The following is a 25350-nucleotide window of genomic DNA, read 5'->3' as shown; positions in this document are numbered from 1 at the left end:
CTGAACAAGGCATCTCACCCTCTTCTCATGTGCTTCGCCTTCCAGACCTTCCATTAATATTGCTTAATTATTAATTGCTGACACAAATAGAACTATTTAAACAAAATTATTATACTGTGTATGTTCCCTACACATTTGACATAACATTAAAATTTGAGTTGTTTAATAGCTTGAAATAGTTTAGTAGTGTGAAAAACTTTATCTCTGAGCAATACATAATACTTACTGGCTGTGTCACACAGCAACGATGCTCACATGAAAAATACTACTTTTTTTTTTTTTATAAAGTTAATATAATTATTTTTCATTAACTGCTAGTAAATCAAAAACTAACAGCATGCCTTTCTTGCTTTGATATGATCATGAACTACTGACAAGTATTTTTCATATGCTTGCTACTGCCCTATGAAAACATTCATATAATTATCAGTTAAATTTTAAATAAGACATTGATAGTTTCTGAGGTTGATGGAGGAGGCAGGTTTGAGGATACTGTTTTACTGATATGAAGGTCATACAAACTCCTAAGAAATTTTTCTCCTAATATTTTATTTCACACTTAGAAATGATTTGATAAGCAAATGCAAGTTTCAAAGTTTATCCAACTTCTATTTTCTCTTTCATTTAGAAAAAGCTCTATGCATTAATGAAAATCTAACAAAATACTTTTAAAATCCTCAGTACAAATGGAATTCACAATATCAAGTTGAACAGTTGTAACTTACTTTAGTCTGACTTGTAGATTATTCGCAAGCTCCTGCTTGGCAGTGGTACATTTCTGTTTAATATCTAACAGCTTTCTGTGGTTAGTTAACATAATCATCAACTGATTTGCATGACTCAAACACAAATCAGGTAGCACAGAAGGATCTTTCAAGTTCTCAGCTCTCTTCTGATTAGCCAAAAATCCCTGGAAAAGAAAAGACACATGTTAAAAAAGCTTTGTGACAACAAAAAGGCACTGAAGCAATCAACTTCTCTGTATGAATGAGTTTATTAAAACTTCCTGTAAATATTTGGGAGCTAACATAATCATACATTATGAAGTCACTGTCCAACATGCATTCTTTTCATTCTATAATCCAATTCAAATACATCTGATCTTACATTTTCTTCTCCAAATATTACTATCACAACCTTATGAGACCTTAACACAACAAACTGAATTCAGTGAAAGATTATAAATTTAATGCAGCAGAAAGAAATAGATATCAATACTGAGGCAATGAACCATCAGTCTGACTTCAACAGCCAGCTTGGTAAATTCAAGCACACTGAAGACTTAGCATTGTAACACGTTCAGTATTACTGTGGGCTAAATTATCTACCTTCTGAATATCAAAATTCTTCTACAAAACCTGTTTTCCTTTCTTTTCCCTATGAACACACGTACAAACTCAAACATTATCTTCAGTTATTATCTCCTAGATTGATTAGCAGTACATCATAATTGTTACTACATTTTCAGCCACATAAATCCCACTTAACACAAATTACTGAATTTCTTTATGCATCATTGAATGTATAACCAGAAGAACAGCAAAACAAATACACACAATGACAATTAAGGATGCCCAATATTGAAACATTAGAAAAACCGACTTAAACTTGCCCTTAATCTTTTCAAAAAGTAAATATCTGGCATTAGCTCTCCCATACTCTATAGAACATACGTTTCAGAGAAAGTTTGAGTGTAATAATTACTGAAACTTTTTTTTAACTCAGAAGTACTCATTATGTGAATGAGAAATTCACCTTGGGTACCCATGATGCAAGCAAAGACAAAAGACCATTATAACCGTCATTTTCTTTGGAACTTAGACAGCAACACAGATTCTCTGAAACAGTCATCCAGTTCCAGTTGTCCAGCTGACTACAAAAGAATTATGATGTTGCAAACTGTATTGGTAATATGAGGACTACTCCAAAAGTAATGCCTCCTATTTTATTATGTTGGCCTACAATATCAGAGGCCAATGTTGCTAGTATAGCAGCAGGGGTTGAACCATGCAATTAATATCTGATTACACTTTGTTGCTGTGCAACAGATGGCAGCAGGGGGGCAGTCTGACAGAACGACATCTGACACAGAAGTGCACATGAAGCAAAGGTGTGGAACTCAATTTCTTCATGTAGAAAAAAAATGGTACCCATTTACACTCACTGACACTTGCTGAACATTTATGCAGACCAAGCAGAGGATGTGAGCTAAAAAGCTGGAGAAAGATCAGACAGCCAAGGCTGGGAAAAACCTATAATAAGGCAAAATGGTCTTCTAGGAAGTCCTATTCGCAGTGAGAAGGGCTAATAAGACTCAAATTTTCAACATTTGCTCTGAACTTTCCTTGTTTCGTGATCCAGCGGAAAACATGAAAACATAGGAGGGTGAGGAATAAACTTTACAGTAGACAGTAAGTACAGCCAGATGTTTATTTGTAACTAGGTGCTGAGCAGGGTAAGGAATTATCTGTTGTTCGTTGTACATATATGTTGTACAGGCAATCCATAAAAGGGGAAGGGGGGCAGAATAGGGAAGATGGACCACCTAACATATTTAGATATGTTTTAGAATGCTGATTACAGAACATAACATATATAGACATACACAGAAGAGGCAGTAAAGTCAGGTACGACTTTACTCTTAGTGCCAAAAGACTATTTGTAAATTTGAAACTGCAGAAGATATTCTGTCCCGATGGAGTATGTTTTAAAGTACATTTTAAATTCAAATTCCTATTACATGCTAGTAGTCAAAAACACAAAATGACAAAAAAAAATATGGAAAACAAATGTGGGAGAAAACTAATATGCAAGTAATCAATTGTTCTCCCAAGTTCTTGCTTTTCTAGCCCTGAGAAGATGAAAGGGTTCATGATGTGACTGTCACAGGTAAACTAAGAAAGGTGCTGAGAAACAGGTATGATAATGCTTTTGTTTACTCAGTTACTACTTCAAAATTTAGACTTACTTGAAGACTTACTACTACAACATTTTAGACTTACTTGAAGTGAAATAGAACTACCCCAGAATCAAGAAAGTGATATGAAAAAAATCAATGTGTTGACTATGATTAACAGTTCTCATAGGATAACACTTCTATGAACCTAGTTCATGGAGGTGAATTTTGATGTAATCACGTTTTTAAAAGCTGCGCTACCAATAGCGAAAATTCGGAAAAAACACAACACAAAAATACATGCAAGAAAATGTAAAGGATAAGCTACTGAGTAGAATCAGATTGAAAGACTGAAGGAATTCCAAATTTTCTAGAAAAGTACTTTTGTAAGTAATGCCACCTACTGATCATAATTAAATATGTTTATGATACAAATTCCAGATTTCGTAGAAGATAAGTTTTGAATTGAACAAAATAGATTTCTCCAGTAAATGTTAGTGGTTCCTAACACTTAATCACCAAGTCATTTTTCATATGAAAGGGTGCTTAATGGTCAGTTCATTGAAAATCATATAAAAAAAAAAGAAAAAAAAAAAAAGAAAAAACAACCGTTAAGGCACGTCCATGGATGAGCGAGTTATCTAAGCAGTGAAGCGTTCTAGCAGCACATGGACTGTTCTGTGAGCTAAGTTTGTTTTGAATTTCAGTAATAAAATTGAATTTGGAGTAGAAAGTCAACTCAAATGAAACACCAGCTTCTTCCAGCCTGGAAAAACAAGCCTGCAGCTTCCAATACACATACTGCCACTAGGATTACCATTTAGATGCTTCTGATCTTTGTTCCATAAAGTATATCAACTTGCTGTTCCCTTTATGAACAGAAATGGTTCACTGTTTAGAGGCATAACAATTTTTTTTTTCCAGTACCACTAATATTAACAGCTTTAAAGAACACTCACGTCTTCATCTATATTTTTTGAATTAAACCCTTGCACTTAGCCCTTCTTTCTAGATTTCTATGCTGACCATCACTAGAATCAGTAACATGATACTAGCTCTGGTATCTTAAATGTGCTTGCTTTTTTCGAACAGTATCTAAACAACTGCAGTAAATATTGTAGACCAAACAATAAGACCCTAAGAAATTAAAATCAATGACCTGTTAGAACTGGTCTGAAAATGCTTCCTTTTCCAACATACATGAAGAGCATATATGAAAATGCTACCATGTAGCATACTTCATCAGTGGTTTAATCACAAGTATTCAACTCATTGAAGCTTCAGAAAAACAAATGACCTCCCATTCTATCTCACCATTCTGAGAAAAAAAAACACCACCATGTCATTTAAAAAAATGAATACATAGTTTAGAAAAGATTAGGCAAATTTAAAGTCACAACTCTGGTAAAATTTCAAAAGTTACAAAATCAAAATACACAGAAGTATTTATAAATCTTTTCAAGGGACTCCTAGGCATCTCACTCAAGACAAATTGGTAAGCTTGAGACAGACTTCTCATTCAAGTGAAAACTGAAATCCAGCGAAGACCACAATCAGTAACACTGGACAACCAAGTAGAGAGATGGAATACTATCTTTTCCATTATGTGAAATGTCCATTGTATTTAGAAGCTGTCTACAACATAAGCACTTACACAAGACTGAGATTTAACACAAACTTACTCCTAGACTCAGTCACTGAAATTACTAGAACACAGGCTCCACTGTTAAACAGTGCAGTGTTTCATTCAAAAGGGAAAGGGAGTCTGAGGGAGTCTGTTCATCTCTCAAGTTCTGATTTTCTAATTGTTTCGCTATTTCTAAGCCACAAGGATAACAATAAATCCCTCCACAAATGAAAACTGAAGGTCACAACTCCTTCTCTAACTACTGGCATATAATAGTAGTGTCTCAACTTTTCAGTTAAAAAAAAAAAAACAAAACAGAAAAATACTTTAAAGTATTTTAAAAAAATACAAAAATGATACAGAAAATATCAGATCAAAAATTACCAATATCTAAATCTCTAATTATTATGAATAATGAAAATCCAGCTCAACAATCTGTAATTGTTTCATTATAATTTTTATCACCATGCATATATCAAAAGTTAACATCTTCCAGTGTCTCACACACACATATGTATACATTACCTGAGCAAGTTCTTTTTGTTCATTTACCAGTCTGCTGCAACTTGCTATCATTTGATCCAATGCATAGAGCCTATCCTCAAGGCCTTTAATAGCCTTCATGTTCTGATTATCTAGTTTGGCAATAGTTTGTCGACATTCTGCCAAAAAGGGCTGGATGATCCTTGGATCAAGCTGGAAAAACAAATAAATAAGTGCACTTGTTGTTCTGAAAGATAATGCTAAATAACTACATGAATTTTTATAACTTTATGATTTTTACCTTCACTATTATCTAGTTACCAATACTATTTTCACCAGGATTTTTGTTTGAATCAGACACCCTATGCCCACATCTTTCATTTGTTTCAGAAGCAGTAAGACTGGGTGGTATAGAATATCCCAAATCACCACATCAATTTATTTGAAGTATTCCGACTATACTTAGCATACAAATAGCATACAAACATAGACTAGCATACAAATCCAGTTCTGGCAAGGAGAAGGGATGAGGAGTGGACAGGGGCAATTAAAACCATTGAACAGTTTACAGTGGAAAAGAATCCATACAGCCACAGTTAGAAAGAAAGATAAACATGACTCAGTGGGAAGTCTAATAGGAAGGGCAGAACAAAGAGTTGCAAGACCCACTGTTATTTCCCTACTGAGCAAATATTTTTGATAGCTTCATAGATAAGCAGACCAGTACTAGTAGCTGGAACACACACTACAGAAAAAGCACATTTGTAACATTTTTACTGATATTTTGGTTAATAAAAACAAATTTTGGAAAATTATTTCATCATATTCCTTTGTGATCTATTATCCATGGAAAAAAACTGGCATGAGAAGCTACACAGAAGCTACAGTAGGGGTAATTCTTCAAGTTTCACTACAGAAGTAGTGAAATAAAGACCTTATTACATGAGAATCTAATGGAAAGGATACAATCTTCTGAGGTCATCCACACAGTCTTAATACTAGCTTCTTGCATCAGCATGAAGTTTTTAACATCAACCCACACCACAAGAGCCCAGTAACTCTCAGAAAAGAGGTCACTTACATGGTATCAATATTAACATGACTACACAAAAATACTACCAGAGAAAATACAAAAGCCTGGTAATTCCAGAATTTTTCATAAGAAATAAATTTAATTGACAAAATCCCCAAAGTTTTCTCAAAAATTCTGAAGTTTCTTTTCATCATATTATGAATTTTGTTCTCTTCCAAGTACGAACTGCAGCTACCTGAACAGCTTCTTACTAGAGAAAAAAAAAAACTGAAGACCATATTTTCTTTTTTCCTTCCCTTTAAATCACCATAAAAAGCATGATTTATCCCATATAAAGGATATATTTCCTTTATAAAGAAAACCTGTTCCTTTTATTTCACCCTGTAATTTATTTCTCCCATCCATTCTTTTTTTTTCCCACCTTTTACCTAATTGCATAGATAGCATTCTGCTCTACTTTCTCTACTAAATAGATAATACTGTTCTCCTCATCTTTAGGTCTTCCCTCTTTCTACTTAAATAGTTTCTGTTAAGTGCTGTCATAACATCTGGTTAGCTCCTACTTACCCTCTGCTTTTATTGCAGCCTCTGTTTCTGCAATCAGAAGCATCACTGTTCAAATGCCTAGAGGCTAGAAGAATCACATACCTAACAGTGCTCTGCAACACACCAATTCTATCAAGACTGCTACTGTCAAAGATATAAGCTTCACACTCTGATGCCTTACATTTTAATAAAAATATTACTTGAAACTGAATTCAGGTCATCAATTGTAATCACATGCCATTAGTACAGTTCATTTTTCAAAGAAGGGCAGGTAGAGAATAAGAAAAAGAATAGAATTACTGGTTTTATAGCCTTATTTCCTACTTCAAAGAGTCATTTCAAGTAGATGCTAAGAGAACAATTGTATTTCAGATATTTTGTAATTTTTTCTTTTCCTTCTCATCTAAATAGGCCAATTCTGTTTTTTAACTAATTCTAAATCAATGGCAAATAAAGACTGAATCCTTTGTGCTACCATCAAAAAACCATATTAATGCTTTCCTAAGGAAAACTAGGAACTGTCACATGACTTGGAAGCTTTCGGGTTCTTGTGAACCAAAACAGTTCAAGACTGAATCACCATTACTTGTTTCACACATAGTCTGAATATCCTGAACATCATTTCTTCCAATTCTAATTATACAAGAAAACAAAGGAGCAGGAGCAATCCCCTTCCCATCCCCTTCCCCCCAAAAATAGCAACTTATATTATATAACAATTGTAATAATTGAAACAAAGGGTTTCTAACAAGTCTTGGATAAGAAAAGCAAGGACAGAAAAGCAAGATAATCTCTTCTTTATATCTAGCACGTGACAGATAAGACTAGAAGCTGATCCAAATAACGTACAATAATGATTTTTTTTGTTGTTCATTTTTGTTACTTTAGTATCACTAATATAATTTATTTGAAGGACTGTTTAATGCCTCTCTCAAGACACTGATTTTTAAGAGATAGACCATTACTTTTAAAGAAGAACTCATCAAAATCAATGTGCAAAACCAATTACATGATAATGTTCCTTATAACAGGGGCTTAGACATAACTGAGAGAGTCTTCCAGACTTACCTTAAAAAGCAAATAAAGTGTCCAAGACAATAAAATTTATTTTCTTTTTTATAGCTATACTGAGTTGCAATAATATTATACACACGCAAACAAAGTTAAACTATTTAAGACATATAAGCCATAGTGAAAGGAACAAGCACGGAAAAATAGGAGGGAATTTCAAAGTAAAAGGTTACAATGATTAGAAGACATTTGGAAAGAATATGAGTAATTTTTTCTTCTTTTCCCCACAGAAATACAATACTATGCTCTTGTAAGCACATCTCTATTGACTGATGAATAATACATATGCATATATATATATATATATACATACACATATATATGGTATTCAAACAAAATCACAATAAAGCACGTGAATTTGACCTATATTTTAATAAATACTTAAGTATTTATTAGAATAATATTGAGTTTGGTCCATGAATATTTCACTGTAAGCATAAGAACACAATCAACTAAGATCTGAAGTTGCTTTGTTTAAAAGAAGCCACTGGCTTATCATAAAGAATGGCTACTTTTGGCCAAAAGCAAACAAAAAACATACTAAGATAATGAGCATTCATTGCAAAATTACAAATTTTCTTAAAGATCAAATTCCTAACATTTAAGAACCCATTCAAAGTACTTCCCCCACCCTCACTCTTTTTTTGGTCTCCATCAGAAAGTTATTTGAGAAACAATAAACTACAGACAGCTGAATCACTTCAAAAGAACCGGCATTTGGAAAATAAGCAAAAAAAATTCCACAGCAAATTCCCAATATAATTTGAGTGTAAACAAAATTATTAACTTACCCTGCTCATAGAATCAAAACATTTTCTGACCAGTGATTCAACATCATTAGGTCTGTCTTGAACATTTATCCAGTCTAATAAAGACACATTGAAGGAAGGCTGATCATCATCTTTCAGTTCTACTGATGTTTCATTGTCCTGGACAGTAGTATTTTGACCAGACTCCTTATCGTCTTTTACATTTTCGGGATTTGTGCCTTCTAAAGCTGAATGTTCAACTGACTTGCAAAATGATGCTAACATTGATTTATTGTTCACTTTAGATACATCAGAATAAAGCACCAGTTCAGAAGACTTCCCATGCTCAGTTTCTTCACTTTCCGCCACTCCATGCTCTGCTGATGAATCCAATCTTCCTAAACACTCCCTGTAACTATGTCTTGTTAGGCACTCCAGCAGTGGTATCTTGGCCATGACAGAGACAGCAGAACCCAAGCTTTTTAAAAAAGGGTGAAAACAAAAAGCCGTCAGTATCCAATTACAAAAACTGACACAAACCACTCATAATTAATGTGTTACTTATATTCAAAATGAATTTGCTGACTATCCTTTCACAGTACCACGTTTAATATCAACTTCATAAGAAGTTGCAATTTCTGCTCTCTTCCACTGCAGAATATAATCTTCAGAGTACAATGCAATGACAAAAAAAAAAACAAAACAAAACCCACAATATTTGACAGACGCGTGCTCACATTTTAAACATGCACTTGGGACTCATGTTTGCATTCTGCATGGGTATGCACCAATGCTTACAAGCAAAGACGAGTGCCCTCTGGCTGAATACATCTGCAGAGTTTGAATAGTTTCTATATATTTGTTAAAAGCTATGGAGTTCATCTTTTTTTTTTCCCCCCCCACTTAAAGTAAACTGGATTTATATTTTATTTCTTTAAGTACCTGACATTCTATTAGGTGTATAACTCAGAGAAATATCATAATACTATAATCATAATACTATAATGTCAAGAAAGATGTCAAATATTTTCCTTCAAGTAACATACAGAATTTGCAGAATTTAAGTATACATATATACACACACATTCAAAGTGTATATAACAAAATTTTGCATTAAAAATAGCTGCAAATTCGCAACATAAATCATCATTCTTAATGTATGTTTAAGTCCATTCAGAATTAATTCAGAAGTACAACTATGTAGTCAAAATATTGTTTAATGTCTAAATTATGTGTTAAATTATTTAGACGTTTCTAGTGCACATGTGGAAGGACTCCAGCTCTTAAACAGCTGTTCATTAATGAACATCATTTTCCCAATAACTCAGTAGTGATTTTAAGTACTGATGAAAGCAATGAAAAATGTCCATTAAAAATGACTAGTACACAACAGAAAGAATATTTTCAGAAACATAATCAACTATGTGCCTGATTAATTAGAACCAGCAAGAGATATACAACACACACAAAAAAGTAGCTTTGGAGACAGACTGAAGTTTAACAGCAAACCTACTGTGTAAGTTTCAACTTAATATCTTCTATGGACTGCAAATAGCTTGAATATACATTTTCAAACTTGAAAAGCAGCTTTTGATAAGAGTATGTACAGTCTTCCAAGTTGGCCATTATGGCAGCCCAGCCTTGATGTTGAAGATGTTCATCGTGTACCAGACCTTCACAAAACGAGCAAAGCTTCTTGGCAACTTCGTACATTTCCTGCCAAAAAAAAAAAATTCCAAGAAAAAAAAAAAATGCAAGTCACTCTAGATAGATTTGTGATGTTTTATATTGCTATCATTGAAAAGTAAGAGGCCAAAAAAATATTAAGATAAAAAGTGATAAAATGTGACATGTAAGTTTCAACCAAGAACAACAAAACTTTCCTTACTCTTCAAGAAAAAAAGATTAAAAAAAATCGGAAGATAGAGTTATTAATAAACATTTACTGAGAATTATTTTTCTTATGAAGAAGCAGATTAAAGTTGCAGTTGCAAAAAGAAAAAAAAACACCATAACATCAAACCTCATGAAATCAAATGCTGCCAATATATGTTACTCAGTGCACACATAATTCATAATTACATCTGTAGTAATCCAGAGTCAGTAAACAAGGTCGATTAAGGAGAAATCTACTAATGAGCCAAACAGAAACTCAGAACAAGACAAAGAATTGCAGCATCAGCCAGCAGAAGCACAGTGCATCAGATGCAGAGAGAGATGCTGATAAGTTAGGTAGTAATTCAACACAGTCCTTGATACAGCATATATTACATCCTCTTAAAAGTGCACTAATAGCAATGCTTCGTTGTGTTCTAGATTTCTAACTATTAGTAGAAAATCTATATAAAGTTTACTAAGAAAACAGATTGCCACCCTCATCCACTAGTGCTACTTTCCAAACACCAAATGAGAAAACAAAACAGATATCACAATAAATCCTTCAGCTCAACACTTTATCAACAACATATATTGGAAATATTCTTCTCATCCTACCTTCCATTCTTCTCATTCTACCTTCCAAGAAAGGAAAACCTACAACTTTACGCAGCTTGTTCATGTTGCTGAACTAAACTGAATGCACATTTTTCTTTTGCTTTAGTACATGTGAGAAACCATGCATGGAGAAACAAGTTACTTAAGTAAGTTCAGTGAAAAAGCAGTACTAAAACCCAAACCTATGACTCTATTACACAATGTTTGCTTATGAACACAGTTAGCAGCACATATGCTTAACATACAGTATTTTCAAATCCAACAATAACACTTGTCTTCCCCAAACAAATAACAAAACAGCAGAGTTCTTTATCTGAATATTTCAGAATATGAACAATACCTAAATATGAAGCCTCTAAAAACAAATTTGAAAATCCAAGCCTTTTCTCCAGCAGCATCACAAGATTCCATTGTCCTTCAAATTACTGGTATCAATAATCAGTGGGTGAACAACACATATACAACCATCTATACATGCAACTCCAAGGAAACCAAAATCTACTGCAAATCTTTTTTACTTCAGCAAGATGCTATGCCTTGTTTTCTGAACTCTGTTCACCTTCAGCACGTGTGACAGGAAGCTTGAGAACATTTATTTTATTTGCAGCATAGCTCTCACTTCCTAAGTCAAAAAAGTAGTAACACAACTTGAACAGCACCCAGATAGTCTCTAGATAATGACTTGTGGATGTCAATGCTGTATCTAGTCCCTCTATACAATTTAAACACATACATGTAAACTAGTGTGATACTGAAAACCTGAAGAATTAAAATAAACCCTGAACAAATTTCTCAAACGCAATTTCTGCAGCAGACGAAAAAAAGAATATATTGTCTTAATTATCATATTGGGAACCAGAAAATAGATTATTTTGCCAAAAGGTATACTTGAAGATATACCAAAAACAAGAAGCTGAAAAGACAACTATATTTATTATATTTATCCATTGTGTTCTAATGTGTGCCTTGTGAACGTAAATGAGCATTCTACTTTCAATCCACAAACTACTCCCTTCCTAAATTCAATCAAGCTATTGGCAAGAATCCCAAAGGCAAGAGCACATGCAGAACCACATGTTAGTTTGAAGACAAAAACAATCTATAAAGCCTACGCTGACCATAAAGTCTTATATGCAGCAGTACCCTCAAATGACTACCACAGCATGATTTAGAAAATAAAGACTGGATTTATCTCATCACGAAACAAAAATATTTCTTTAAAAGCCCTGGGTAGAAGCCTTTGTTGGTTCTATTTTCCCTTGGACAAATTGACTCGGCATTGCACAAATCAACTGTGTAATGAGGAAATGCTTACACTAGGCTTAGTAAGATGAGATACTGCCCCGAGATGTACTTTCAACTCAGGCTTTATTTATGAGTTTTTAAGCTAGATATATTTATATGATTCAAAATAGGAGTAAGAAGTTGTTAAGTTAGCTTTGTCCTATTAAGTTTTCTATGTCATACTCAATGCTCCCTGGAGAACCTAAGTGTTGTCAATTTAAGATTAGTTTTAGCGAAGTTGTTTTCACAGCACAATACTTAAAAGTGAAAAGAGATGCTGCAAGTTACAACATTTTTGTAGGAAAAAAAAATTACAACTGAGACTGTCTGGTATGTTACATTTTTTACAATACTTTACAGACAACCAGAGACAATAAGTACTGATAATTTTTACCCACCAGTCTGACCTGTAATGATTTATCTGAGTTCACCCAAGTCAAAGAGCTAAGTCCCAGAAGTTGGACTCCCAGAAAAGTGAAAGACTAAACAACAGTATTTCCCCCAGAAGCAAATTAATAATTTTTTGAAACCACATAACACATGAGCTTAACTGTCAAGATCTGTCATATAACAGAGATATGCCTAGGAACTGCTATATAAAAATATCATCCAATATCATCTAACTATTTAACCAAATTCTTTTTCAGTGTGAGGTGAGCTACAGCTCTTTGCTCTACGTTGAAGACAAATATTAAAACAAAAAATTCCATTATGAGTGCAATCATAAGAATGATTCTGAGATAATTAATGTTTCCACAGTAGCTCAGAAGTAGTTAAGAAAAAAAAAAATGAAACCTTCATAGACGTATCTTTGTTATCATGTCATCACCACGGAATGCAGCAACAAGTGATTGGGCCTATTTTCCCTGACTTTTCCACACGCTGATTTTAAGGGAAGACATCCTCAAGCTACATTAGAAGAACAATCTACTTCACAATCAGTATATCTGCACACAGAAATAGTTCCTTCCTAAATTAATAACGTTTTAAAACTGAATTATGTCAGGCATACAAACTAATGTCTAAAAACTCAAACTATGTCAGACATATAAACATAGCCCTACAAGTTTTGTTGGTTTTTTTTGGTTTTTGGTTTTTTTTAATTAACGCTTCTCAGCAAAATTGCCAGCTCCAGCACAGAAAAGTGAAGCCTGCCTAACAACTGGCATGCTTTGTCATTGATTTTTCACAGATCAACTCAGAAGTAATTTAGAGACACCCAGGGATTCACAGTGAATTAAAAAATAATAAAAATAAAAATAAAAATAAAAACTAGTTGCCTTGCACAGCTATGTCCATTTTACTCAGATACACAGGCACACCTACAATACTGACAGCTTCACCATGCTGCTGGAATGTGGACCTTAAAAATGCACCACTACTGAGACAAGACTAGAGAAACCCAACCTGGCCATTTATGTCAAAGAGTAAATAAAAGCATCTTCACTTTTGTGTTTGTCAAGAAACTCACAAGCCCACTAGAAAGATTTCTTAAACTTTGTCTGGATGTTTTAACAGAATTTTTACTTTATTATTTCCTCCTATGACCTAAGCTAAAACATTGTGAAGTTAATTTCTCATTAATTTCAAGACTTTGTCTTTGCATCTTGCCATCCTAATTTTGCTCAACTGAATGGAAAAAAGTAAATCTTGGGAAGGTCCAGTTGTCTTAAGTGCTCTTTGGACTTACCTCTACAGAACAAAAGTTCTCAGGAAATGAAGGGTTCTTTCCATTCTCTACAACCCTGTGATAAAAGGAAACAAGTCATCAAAGTCCTCTATTGCCATCTGTCTGGAATTCTGTAAAAAGGACTCCTTAGAGGTTTAAGTCATCAGCATCAAGAAAAAAAGTGGACAACAGGAACAAAAATCAACCTCAGGTCACAACAAAGGATCCCTCAAAGTATAATTACACATATTCACACAATACAGTAGAGGATAAGTGCTTCCAGAAAAGGTAACCAATATCTTGATTGCCAGTATCTCTTTTCATACACCTCATCCAAAAACAACAATAATCCTACTAGACTAATCACTTCTCAATTTTATAACTTGTAATTGCAACAGCTGATTTGTGAGGGAGACTTGAGATCTCATGGCGATTTCTCTTCTTTCATTAGGCAGCTGATATTCCATCCCCTTTTAAAATCTGTCAATTTCAGCAACAGTGTCCTTTGGACATTTGTCCATACAGTTCATGGCTAATTACACATTCATAAGGTATTTTTTCCATCAGCACAATACAGAACCAAGCTATTCATAGCTTAGTGACATTTTCTTAGTTCTTTTTCCACTAGCTCTTGGCAGTAATCCTAAAAGCAGGCTGCAAGAAGTCAAGTGACCATTTAGCACTGAAAAGGATATGAGAAGCTGATGTAACAGCCAGGGAAACAAAGCGGGGTACAAGGCAAGCAGTAGCTTCTACTAACTTGATTCCAAGTTATTCAAGCTTCTTTTTTTTCTCTCCTGACTGGTGATTTATCAAACAGCTTGGTCACAAAGGCCAACCAAAACACATCTAATCTTAAATGCTCTTATATTTTAACCATAGCCAGCTCAATTATATTAAAAGATGGTCAGACTGATCAATAATCTAAGTTACAATAAGTTTGGACCTCTGTGAGGAGCTAGAAGTATTTGTAGCTATTAGACCTTTTAGCCAAAACAAAGGAATAAGAACAATTAAGTCACACAGATGTTACAATCTTCACAACACCTTCCAGAACAAAATTTTAAAGTAATTCTTTTCCAGTGGATGTCACAGTAGCTTCCTAGTCAAGACAAGAGAGTGTTTATTTAAATAGAGCTACATATCTTTCAAGCATGCTTGTATTTCTTCAGTAAGAGTTACAAAGCATTTGGAACTGAACCAAGAACGATGTAGGTGCTATGACTACAGTTGCAGTTTTAGGTAACAAAATGAAACAACCACACAGCTTCTCACTCTCATCTGGAAAATAAAAAAACTGACTGGAGTTGACAGTTTGACGATGACAGCAACAGTTTCAGTTCAGATGTGAAACATAGCTCCTAACAGAAAATCCAAGTTTCCAATAACCTTAGTTACTGGAAACAAATAATGTGGAACTTTCAGTTAAATTACTTAAGAAGATGTTCTAAAAGCTGAATACAAAATACAAAACGAATACAAAATTTTTAGCACTGGTGTTAAAAGATCGAAAAGTTAGAAAACATTCATAGAACACAGTTTATTGCACAATGCACTGTGTAGAGAACAGCTTGTCATCTCCTGCACTTCTGAGTTTGTAACTTTTGAAAGCACTCTGTGCATCTCATTGCCCACGTACTACAGAGCTCAAGGCCAGAACTGCTGAACTGAAAGTGAGAAACTAGACAAGCTGCAAGAAAGACATGCTGTCCAACAATTTTTTAGCCAAAGAGAAACCAAGATCACAGAATAGCCTGGGTTGAAATGGACCTCAAAGATCACCTAGTTTCAACCCCCCTGCTATGTGCAGTGTCACCAAGACCAGGCTGCCCAGAGCCACACCCAGCCAGACCTGGAATGCCTCCAGGGCATGATGAAATGGAAGAAAAAACAAACCATGAAGTAGCAAAATTTACATATGTATCTTAACAGATACATTCCAGATATAATTCTAATTATAACTATTTTGTTGTACCTATGTTCCAGAATTAATCCAAAGCATGACTAATCACACAACTCAAAAGATTTAACTACCTGTAAGACAGGAGAAGAACTGTGCCTCCTCTGTTAGCTAGAAGACAACTTTTGTTTAAGCTGGAACATTAACTAAGGATATTGGAAACTTATGACAAAAAAATGCACAGATAGCAACAGCAAAATCTAAAATCCATGCTGGCCAGTTATAGTTGCCCATTTAACAAAGGAAAGATATAAAATAAGATTTCAGGCAATAAATGATGTGAACAAAAAAAAATTATAAAAAAGTACTTTGTTAAAGGAGAATGTGGAACCACTTGGTTTTGCAAATAGAAACTGTAAAAGACTGTTTACCAGTATATACAAAGTACAGATCAGAACGTAAATCAGAAATACCTGTGTACATTCTCTACAGTATAAATAAAGTTCAAACTAAGGATGAAAAAACCCCGTGACACAGTTTTGCAGCACAGTACAACTCACAGGTGCCAAAAAAATGATTTCAATAGTTTTCAAATAGATTTAATATGAGGGAGAACCAAAATGAAAACAAAAGCCATCACTCCAAAACACACATAACCTTCCATAGAAGAAAACAAGTTTGCCTATTAATAAATTAGAAGTTGGCCACAAGCTACAGGAGGTTCTGCAAAGTCGAAAGCCAACTTCTAAGCAGTTTTTACTACTGCATTTACTTATCAAGTCTGATTTTTAAATGTTACTGCTTGTCTAATAAGCAGACCATATTCCAAATAAAAAATAAATTGGCAGCTATAAAATATCTCCACTACTTTTAAATAGCTGCACATCACTGTCTCATTCTTGACAAAATAAGGTTTTGTATTACAAGGAACAATTTAGATAAAATATCATTGTAATTAATACCTTCTATAAGTAAATTATCATTAGTTAGATTCCCTGAATAATTACAACAGGCAAAAACACTATTTACAACTGCAATTCTGCTTTTCTGGTAACACAGAAAATCTCTCTCTCTACAACAAGGCAAACCTTGGATCTTTATACTGCATATTTTTCATTTTAAGTCTAGTATCCAAAACCACAGTAAGTATACTGTACACATCATTCCCACAACTGTGACGGTTCAGAGCCTCTCTTCTCTCCCTGTATCTCAATCAATTGTGAGAAGAATTCCCATGTTTCCTCTTCCTCCCAAATCATACACTTACAAAGAACTTTAAAGAAGATCAATTTCCTCATCACGTTTGCAGCCTTCCCCTCAGTTTCTTCTGAATCACTGCTCAATATGTTTCAAGCAGGCAACAAGACAGATCAGTGGAGTATAACACTGCAATACTTCTTTATGGCATTTTCACACTCCTGTACATCTTAAGTTAGAAGAGCCTATTTTCTCATCTTCTATTAGGCAGGATGGTTTTCTTATTCCGCTGAACTCCCAGAAAAGTACCCAGTGCACTTCCACAGCCAAATACAAAGCCTATGATTTTGAAATATTTAAAATACTGGATAAAATTAACAAAGTATAAAGAGACAACGGATTTAAGAATAAAACTATCTATTCAGTCTTTATTATTTTTTTTCTTCAAAAGAATAGGACAGAAGACAGTTTTTCAGAAAATTAATGTGCATACTAGAATAACTCAATTCTACTACAATAGAACGAAGGACCTTCCAGATATTACCATTATCCCCCTCATCAAAAAAAAATAATAGATGTCACCAAGCATGGAAAGATTTCTTTACTCTGTGGAAATCAGCTGAAGATCAATCACGAAGTAAACTTCATAGTCTTAAGCTAAATGCTGCAGCTTCAGTTGGCCAATAAAATCTATACTTCACACATAGGCTCGGAGATTATTTCTGAAATATGTGCTTCCCTTACAGAAGGCATGCCACTAGAACAAGTGAAGATATGAAGAACTACTTTAACACAGAAATACTGCAATGAACTTGCTTGTTGTGCGTATTAATATAACCTTCGTAATTGAAGGAGAAGAGAAAGAAGACTCACTTCAACTTCAAGTATTAGTGCACTTACGAAAAAAAAACAAAAACAAAACAAAAAAAACAACTAAAAATCAACACTCCTGGAATACAAAAAGCTTAATCCAGAATAATTAAATCAATTTATTTACCAGTGTACACTAACTTCAGTGGGCCAAAACTGAAGTTAAAAATTTTCGATATCACGTAACTGCCACTTTAATTTTTCCCCTTCAGAGATGGAGTAAAAGAAGAAAATATCAACAGTGGGAAATGAGAGATGGTAACATCACCTTTCACTTCCATTACACCAAGTAAAGCACATATGTGAAGAATATAACACTTTTTTCTATCAAATCCATCAATATGTTAAACATTTAACAGATACTTGTCTTAATTACTTTTATAAAATCTTCTTAACACCTCACAAAAAAACAGTTTTAGAACATTTCAGTCTCAGCTGCTGGAAAAAAATCCACACAATTCTCACACTCCTCAAGTAGTACAGATGAAAACCCTCCTACTCTTAGATGAATTCACATCACTACTCTTCCCAGTATGAGTCATATGATTCACAGAATCCTAATTACTCAAGGTCCTATTTACTAAGTCAGCAAGAACTGTCAACAGGTAATAGAGAGGAGAGTGTTTATGGGACTCAATCCTCACCTTAAATCAGACAAAAAGTTAGTATTAGATTATTTAGGTTGACTTTCCCCTTCATCCATTCCTGAGAGGCCAAGGGAAAAAAAAAAAAAAGCAGAGAAACAAAACAAAACTTTCATACTACATGCATGATTTGACACTTTCCTCTGAATTCAGCTGTATGAAATCAGAAAAAAAAAGAACAGTCACTTCAAGTGTTAGATATTCTTTTAGACTAGAAGTTGCTACTGAAACTCAGAAACTATTACCAAGCCAACATGCTAAAACCATATACAGCTATTCAGTCTGCGTTAACATAACCATTCCCCAGTGCCAGCAGCTGGAAGTTTAAATAATCCTTAGAGTTAGCAGAAACAGTTAAATTTGGAATGCCAAATTTGAAAAGTGAGGATACTATCAGCAAAAATCAATCAATTCAGCTACTGAATATGCTGTGCCACATTCTTGAACATGCAGCTGTTCGTAGCACATATGCAGTACCTTAATGCTCTTGTAGCAGGGCACCAGTCCCTCCTTATCAGAGTAATATGGCAATAATCAACCTGGAATTCTGAGTTTACTTTCTATGCAACTAGAAGTGACTACTCAGTAAGAAAAGATCTGAACGCATTTTGGGAAAAGGAAGTTCAGTTTTATGAATTCCTCACCAGTGGATTAGATGCATAAAATGAAACAGAAGATCAGAAAGGCAGTTTGAAAACATATACCACAAATTTTCTACCCGGGTCAACAGCATTTCCAAACTAACTTTTCTTCTTTCAGGTTGAGGCAGACTAAAGACACTGAAAACAAGGCAAAGCGTGAGGGCAGGAGCCCAAAACAAAAACCAGATTGCTTTTATTTTGCAAATGTTGAAAACACATGCATCCATTAAGCTGTATTACATTTGCTTTTGAAAGAAGCTTTGAAGATGCTGAAGAGCAAGCATGCTTTAGTACCTACCTTGAATCTTAAAGACAAAGGCTTTGATGAATACACCATCACCAATATGCTATTTTCAAACTATTTCAAAGTTTGTATCAAGCTACCAATCTGATATACAGAAAGGTTATTGCTCTTTGTTGTTCAAGTACACTAAGAATTTACTTACCACAGCAAGCTGTGTTCGTGATGCCACTGTATGGAAAACTGCAGGCATCATGAGAGATTCTTCCACTTTCAATTCCATCTCATTCTCTGCTGAAAATGTGGTTTTGGGAATGGCTGGTGGGCGCTCACACAAAATCATTTCTTTGTTGAATAAGAAAATTGGGTTGGTGTCCTACATTCAGAAAGAAAATGAAACCAAGTATTAAGTAAAGACAATACACTGTTCAATCACCAATTATTCCATCATACGAGTAACATTTTCAGAACATTCTACATTTATAAGCTGTACACATTTAAAAAAAGTTTCTCAAAGTAAAGGAATGCAGCAAACTGAAAAAAAAAAATACTTGAAAATCCCTCAGTAGAATACTTTTTTTCCTTCTTCTTTAAAGGACAGTTTAGATTATGAATGCAATGTGCACTTACTGTTCCAGCACTGTAACTACACACTCTTCTGTCTGGAGCCATACACTCTCCTCCATTGACTACCAATACCTGGTGCTGAATGGCAATCTTATACTTTGCTTGTATTGCATGTTTCAGATCAGCCACGCTAGAAAAAACAGGGGCAAGAAGATAACATCAACACGTGTCAAGTTAAACTGATCAACTGAACAGTCTTTATTTTGTCTTGTCCATCCATTTTTCTTCAAAAAAAATATCAGACTCAGTGAAAAGTTGGCTCATGTCAGGCCATTAGGTACCCTGTCTGGCAGTTCAGATGTTGTACCTCACTGTAATTTAGGACAGAACGTCTCAGTGTACCAGAGAACACACAGAGGTATTGACATATCTGTAAATCAATTGGAAAAATCACACATCTCTTTAATATCTCCAAGGACGGCAAATCTACTACCATCATTCCAAGCAGCCCATTCCAAAGCCTATCTATGCTCTCCTGCTTTCCAATTTAAACTTCCCCTGGTGCAACTTGAGGTCATTTCCTTGTGTCCTATCATGAGAAAATGGACTGATACCCTCCCCACTGCAATCTCCTTAAAAGTAGTTGTAGAGAGCAATGATGTCTCCCCTTGGTTTCTTTTCCTGCAGGCTAAGCAACCCCAGTTCCCTCAGACACTCATCACATGTATTATAGTCTAGTCCCTTCACAAGCTTCATGACCCAGTAGATCCAAAATGGTTGAGATGAAATATTTTATCTCATCCTCAGTAATATCCCCAGCAGTTCTATTTTTATAGAACAAAAAAAAATAAAAATAAAAATAAAAATAAAAATAAAAATAAAAAAAATCACTCTATGTACACTGTTAGGGCCCTTCTACTCCAATGTTTTAAAATCCAAATTCACTTGCTGAGTCATGAAAATCACAAACAGAAATTCAGGAGGAAGGAAACAGTGGACCTTAGCACTTCCATGGAAGTCTTTTAAGCAGCATTACCCAGCCCATGTTTCAGCATACACATCCGTTACCTGTTAGTCATTCACCACTGACAGAACAGGAAAACAGCCTGGAAGGTTGGCACCAAACATATGAGCTATGACGATGATATACAAGATTTACTGTATTAGACCAGTACTCTCAAACAGCAGAACATGTTTCAGTATACCCAGTACATATAGGTCTTTATAAAACATTATTAAGATTACAAGATGCTTTTATTGTGCAATGGAAAAAAAAAACAGTAATAGTCAAGTTGTTGGGACTTCACTGGGAATCTAAACTACTGCTGTATCACGCAGTTGGCAGTGCGGAAGTCCATGTTTTACATACAGAATGTTGTAACACAAATTAGAGTCTTATATAACAGAACCGAGTTTTTCCACCATGGGCATCAGACAGATACCTACATGCTTGTTCTTCAGCATTCAGTTTATGCAGTCTACATGGAACACATATTTTATTCAGAAAATGTAAAATACTGTGAGAAGAAAAACAATGTGTAATCTTATGATGTCAATAAATAAAACATAAAAATGCTATTCAGCAAAAGATCACAGAAGACCAGATGTAATTCTGACAGATTTTTCAAAAAAAGTAATCGCTTTACTTTCTTACTTTTGTACAGCAAGCTCTGTGTCAAAGGTAAGAGTAGTTCCAGTGTTGACCAGAAATACATATAGCTTCATGATGATTTCTTTAGGTTTCTGAAGCTTATCACTTCCACTGCTAAAATCATTTAGAAACTGTAAAAAAAAAAAAAAAAAAAAAAAAAAAAGTGTCAGTTTCACATAGGAGTTATAAGAAGTATGTACTTTATAGCTTTTAGCTATATAGAGGGTGAACACACTGCTTTTCATATTCCAGTTCTTTGTTACTGAACATACAGATGCTTATCCTACAAGAACCATGGGCACAGGAAGCTTTCTGACTTGTGAACGGGCTAGAGAAACACACGGAAAGTTACAGTGGGGATGGACAAGGAAGGGAGGGGAAGACAACTTTCAGTTGAAGAGGGGCAACATCCCAGATCATTACCTGGCTTTTTTTTTTTTTTTTTTTTTAAAGTTATAAAATACATTTTTAATTCCCCTGCAAAAGTTATTTCTAGTTACCTTTTCTGCTCTTTACAAATAACAAAATGGTCTAAGTACTCATCTCCCAATGTACAGCAACAAAGCCTTGCTACTGGTTATTACCACAGGCGTTGTTTTTCCACTCACATGAAAGAGAACATCAAACCCCCAGAAAAGTAGTTTTTAAAAACGATTAGTTAACTACAGACAGACACAATCAACAAATCTACAGATTTTTCTGTTTTCAGCACTAGCTAACTCTATAGCCTTAGTTACTACTAGCCATTATGCAGTGATCAAAAAAAGACAGTGCATCTCAGAATACTTTCACTCCTGTGCCCCACAAATTTCTAGATAAACGACTATACGCGCTTTTTCTTCCCGTATACACATCAGAAGAAAACATTTAATTGCTTTGTAAGACATTCTTAGATATGTTATTTTGTCTTTGAAAGGCTTCATACTTCTGCACCTATTCCTCTTCTCCTCCACAGAAACTCTTAAATTTGTGAATAATTTCTTATGCGCTAATGGAGTGGCTGCAAAAGTACACTATCACTGCAATCACTAAAGCACTGTAATTTTTTTTTTTTTTTTTTTTTTAATGTAAAAGGGTTATGAAACAGTAAGATGTAGAAGTTTTAGCCTCAGCTATATTTCTGGACCATTATAGAAAAGACTTTTTGCATTAAATTACTTCACAGGAAGTACAAGATGCTCCTTTCCCTGAAATAAGAACACGTACAAGATCTACACAGCTAACTGTATTATTCTAAAATGAGCTTGAATTTGCATTTATTTTTGTCTACAGAATAAAAAGCCTCATAATCCATAAAAGAAAATAACAAAACCACTATTGAAGTGTGCAGGGCTAGGAAGGTAGTTCTACCAGATAAACAATTCCAGACAGTCCTTAGTTCTCTTCCATGAATACTCACATATTTCAAGTATTAATTGTAGCACATAAACTAGCAGAGATATGCATATTATCAAGAAAGAACATCATATGGGAAGGAGAACCATGTCAAATAAAAAAAATCATCTCTGTAGAAAACATATTCCATAAAGAAACTTACTAAACAGACAAAAACTATCAAACCTCAAGAACAAACCAGCAGTAATTCATTATTAATTTTTCTGCCCTAAGCTATATAACAAATGGGACTTAAAAGTACAGAGAAACTTATTTCCACAACAGGCATTATTTGTGACTACGCTCCATGTAAAATTAGAAACAGACACATTAAATATAACATTAACACAAGCAGCAGGGAACACCTCTTTCCCACTTAGTCAAATAATTGCATCATATTTACTTTCCATATAAAAATTACTTTGCAAAATCTGGTGATAATCTGTCCAGAAACCTCATTCTGTTCATGTACAGAAAGAGAAATTTTAATCAATCCATCCCATTCTTAACACCACAGTTAACCATTTAAAGCACTGAAAGAAGATCAAATATTTTATGGCAGCATCTGTCATGCATGCATCAGCAGTCTCAGACTTTCCAACTTTAAGTAAAGCAAGAGTTACCTTCAGGCGCTACACACAGCTATCACCTTCTTCAAATACAAGAGAATAAATGAGCATTTGCTGTACTCGATTTTGGCAACAGAGTAGCATGGCTGTTCAAAACCAGAGAAGATCTGTAAAGAAAATATACAGAACATAACTACAGGTATCATTAAAATATCAGGATTTTATGGCTACCGCTGCAACAAACACCGAAATAATGTATGACGATGCTATTAAAAAAAAAAAAAAGTGATATTCTTTTAATTTATTAACAATGCCATCTAGTCACAAGTCTACTCAAAACTGCTACACACCTGAGTCTTTTTCCACAAAAACTGCATTTAAATAGCTGTAACATTTTCCAGTGCATACAAGAGAGTTAGTTCACTAAAGAGAACTGCCTGAGCTTCCATCAGCTGAAATTACTTTTTCAGAACCAGCGCAGAATTCTTACATGATGCTAACAGTGAAACAGAAAGTCACAACACAATTGATCTAAGGGAAATCAGAGTAAAACGGCATGTATGCTATGCTGTGTAATCAACAGTTCTATCTTGCAGATGTATCCAACAGGCACCTTCAGGAATAAACACTCCTTTCCTTTAGGTAACCTTGTTAAGCCAGTCACCTATTTGCAAAATAGGTGCTTGTCAGTGGCATCCTCGCCAGAGGCTTCCTCTCCCAGAACTGGTGTTACAACTACAACCAAAGTGAGCCAGATCAGCAGTCTTTTAAAGCTAAGATAGCTCATTTTAACTGTTACCGCTCAGATAACAGTGCTGAAGGAGAAGGAACCCTTGGCAGGAAAAGCAGCGGCAGACAATTGGGCTCAGTAACCCACTGAGTGCAACTGCCACAACAGCAGTCAGCAAACTGCACGCTCAAATTCTGAATTGCAACAAATACTATTTCTACCCCGTTAATGCCCTAGCAAGCTTTCTGAGAAGATGATCGGGTGCTATAAAGGGTGATAATCCATTACTAAAAATAGGATTGCTGAAGCCCCCAAAAAAACATTAGAACATGTAACTCATTTTACACAACCCGTGACTAAGGGTAAATCAAAAACAAACTCTTCGTCCCAAACTTGCAAACATTATGAACAAGGAGAAAAATACACAACTGTATTTTACATGCATGAAACAGATGTCACTTTGTCAGCAGCTAGTTATCTGAGCTTTGAAGTTGTCTTCCTCTCTCCTGAGCCTCCTTCCTTCCACCTATTCAAAAGGCACATACATCACCTACTCAGAAGCAAAGATGCAATAAAATGGAAAAAGTAATGTGTTTAAGAATTACTATTGCAAAATTATCAATAGAAGCGTCCCTGTTTTGGCCATTGGCAGTAATTGTACCTGGACAAAGTATATCCAGCAACATTTGCAACATTTGCTTTAGATTGCAGTAATGGACATTACCACAAATTGTAAGAAACTACTAACACAAAGGTGGCCCCCAGTACTATAACTGCTATCATTCTAATTCCTTTGAGACCACTAAAAAGTTAGAAATCAAGCATTGCTTCTATCACTCAACAAACAAGCTAGCAATCAGTCCTGGGGAACTGGGCTACACTGACTGGCAGGACAAATTTGTGCACTCAAAGAATAACAGAACGGCTTGGGTTTGGAAGGGACCTTAAAAATCACCCAGTTAAAGTCCCCTGCTATGGACAGGGCTGCCCCCCACCAGCTCAGCTGCCCAGGTTCCTATCCAACCTGGCCTTGAGTACTCCCAGAGATAAGGCATCCACAGCTTCTCCAGGAAGCTGTGCCAGCACCTCTGCCCTACTGAGGGCAGGCTGCAGCT

The 25350-nt window shown here is 34.8% G+C and overlaps 1 protein-coding gene across 4 annotated transcripts in view; it reads right to left on the bottom strand.

The window, feature by feature from the left end:
* RB1CC1 (RB1 inducible coiled-coil 1) overlaps positions 1-25350 on the bottom strand; it is a 70725-nt gene that overhangs the window by 34104 nt on the left and 11271 nt on the right. For 3 of the 4 annotated variants that reach the window (XM_042837148.1, XM_042837140.1, XM_042837155.1), the window contains exons 2-9: positions 23560-23672; positions 21566-21693; positions 19975-20101; positions 19550-19720; positions 9919-10121; positions 8448-8883; positions 5049-5219; positions 726-910 (exon numbers count right to left, since the gene is read on the bottom strand). In XM_042837148.1, coding sequence (XP_042693082.1) covers positions 726-910; positions 5049-5219; positions 8448-8883; positions 9919-10121; positions 19550-19720; positions 19975-20101; positions 21566-21636 — 1364 coding nt within the window. In that variant the 5' untranslated portion in view covers positions 21637-21693; positions 23560-23672. Of the gene's footprint in view, positions 1-725; positions 911-5048; positions 5220-8447; positions 8884-9918; positions 10122-13872; positions 13928-19549; positions 19721-19974; positions 20102-21565; positions 21694-23559; positions 23673-25350 lie in introns of those variants that run through there. The other variant, XM_042837164.1, reaches the window with a different exon arrangement.

This window comes from Centrocercus urophasianus, unplaced genomic scaffold, assembly GCF_019232065.1.
Source record: "Centrocercus urophasianus isolate 14NV4802_14NV808 unplaced genomic scaffold, USGS_Curo_1.0 seq_11, whole genome shotgun sequence".
In the NCBI taxonomy this organism is placed as follows: domain Eukaryota; kingdom Metazoa; phylum Chordata; class Aves; order Galliformes; family Phasianidae; genus Centrocercus; species Centrocercus urophasianus.
Note: the sequence above shows the minus strand (reverse complement) of the source record. Positions and strands in the feature narration are given on the sequence as shown.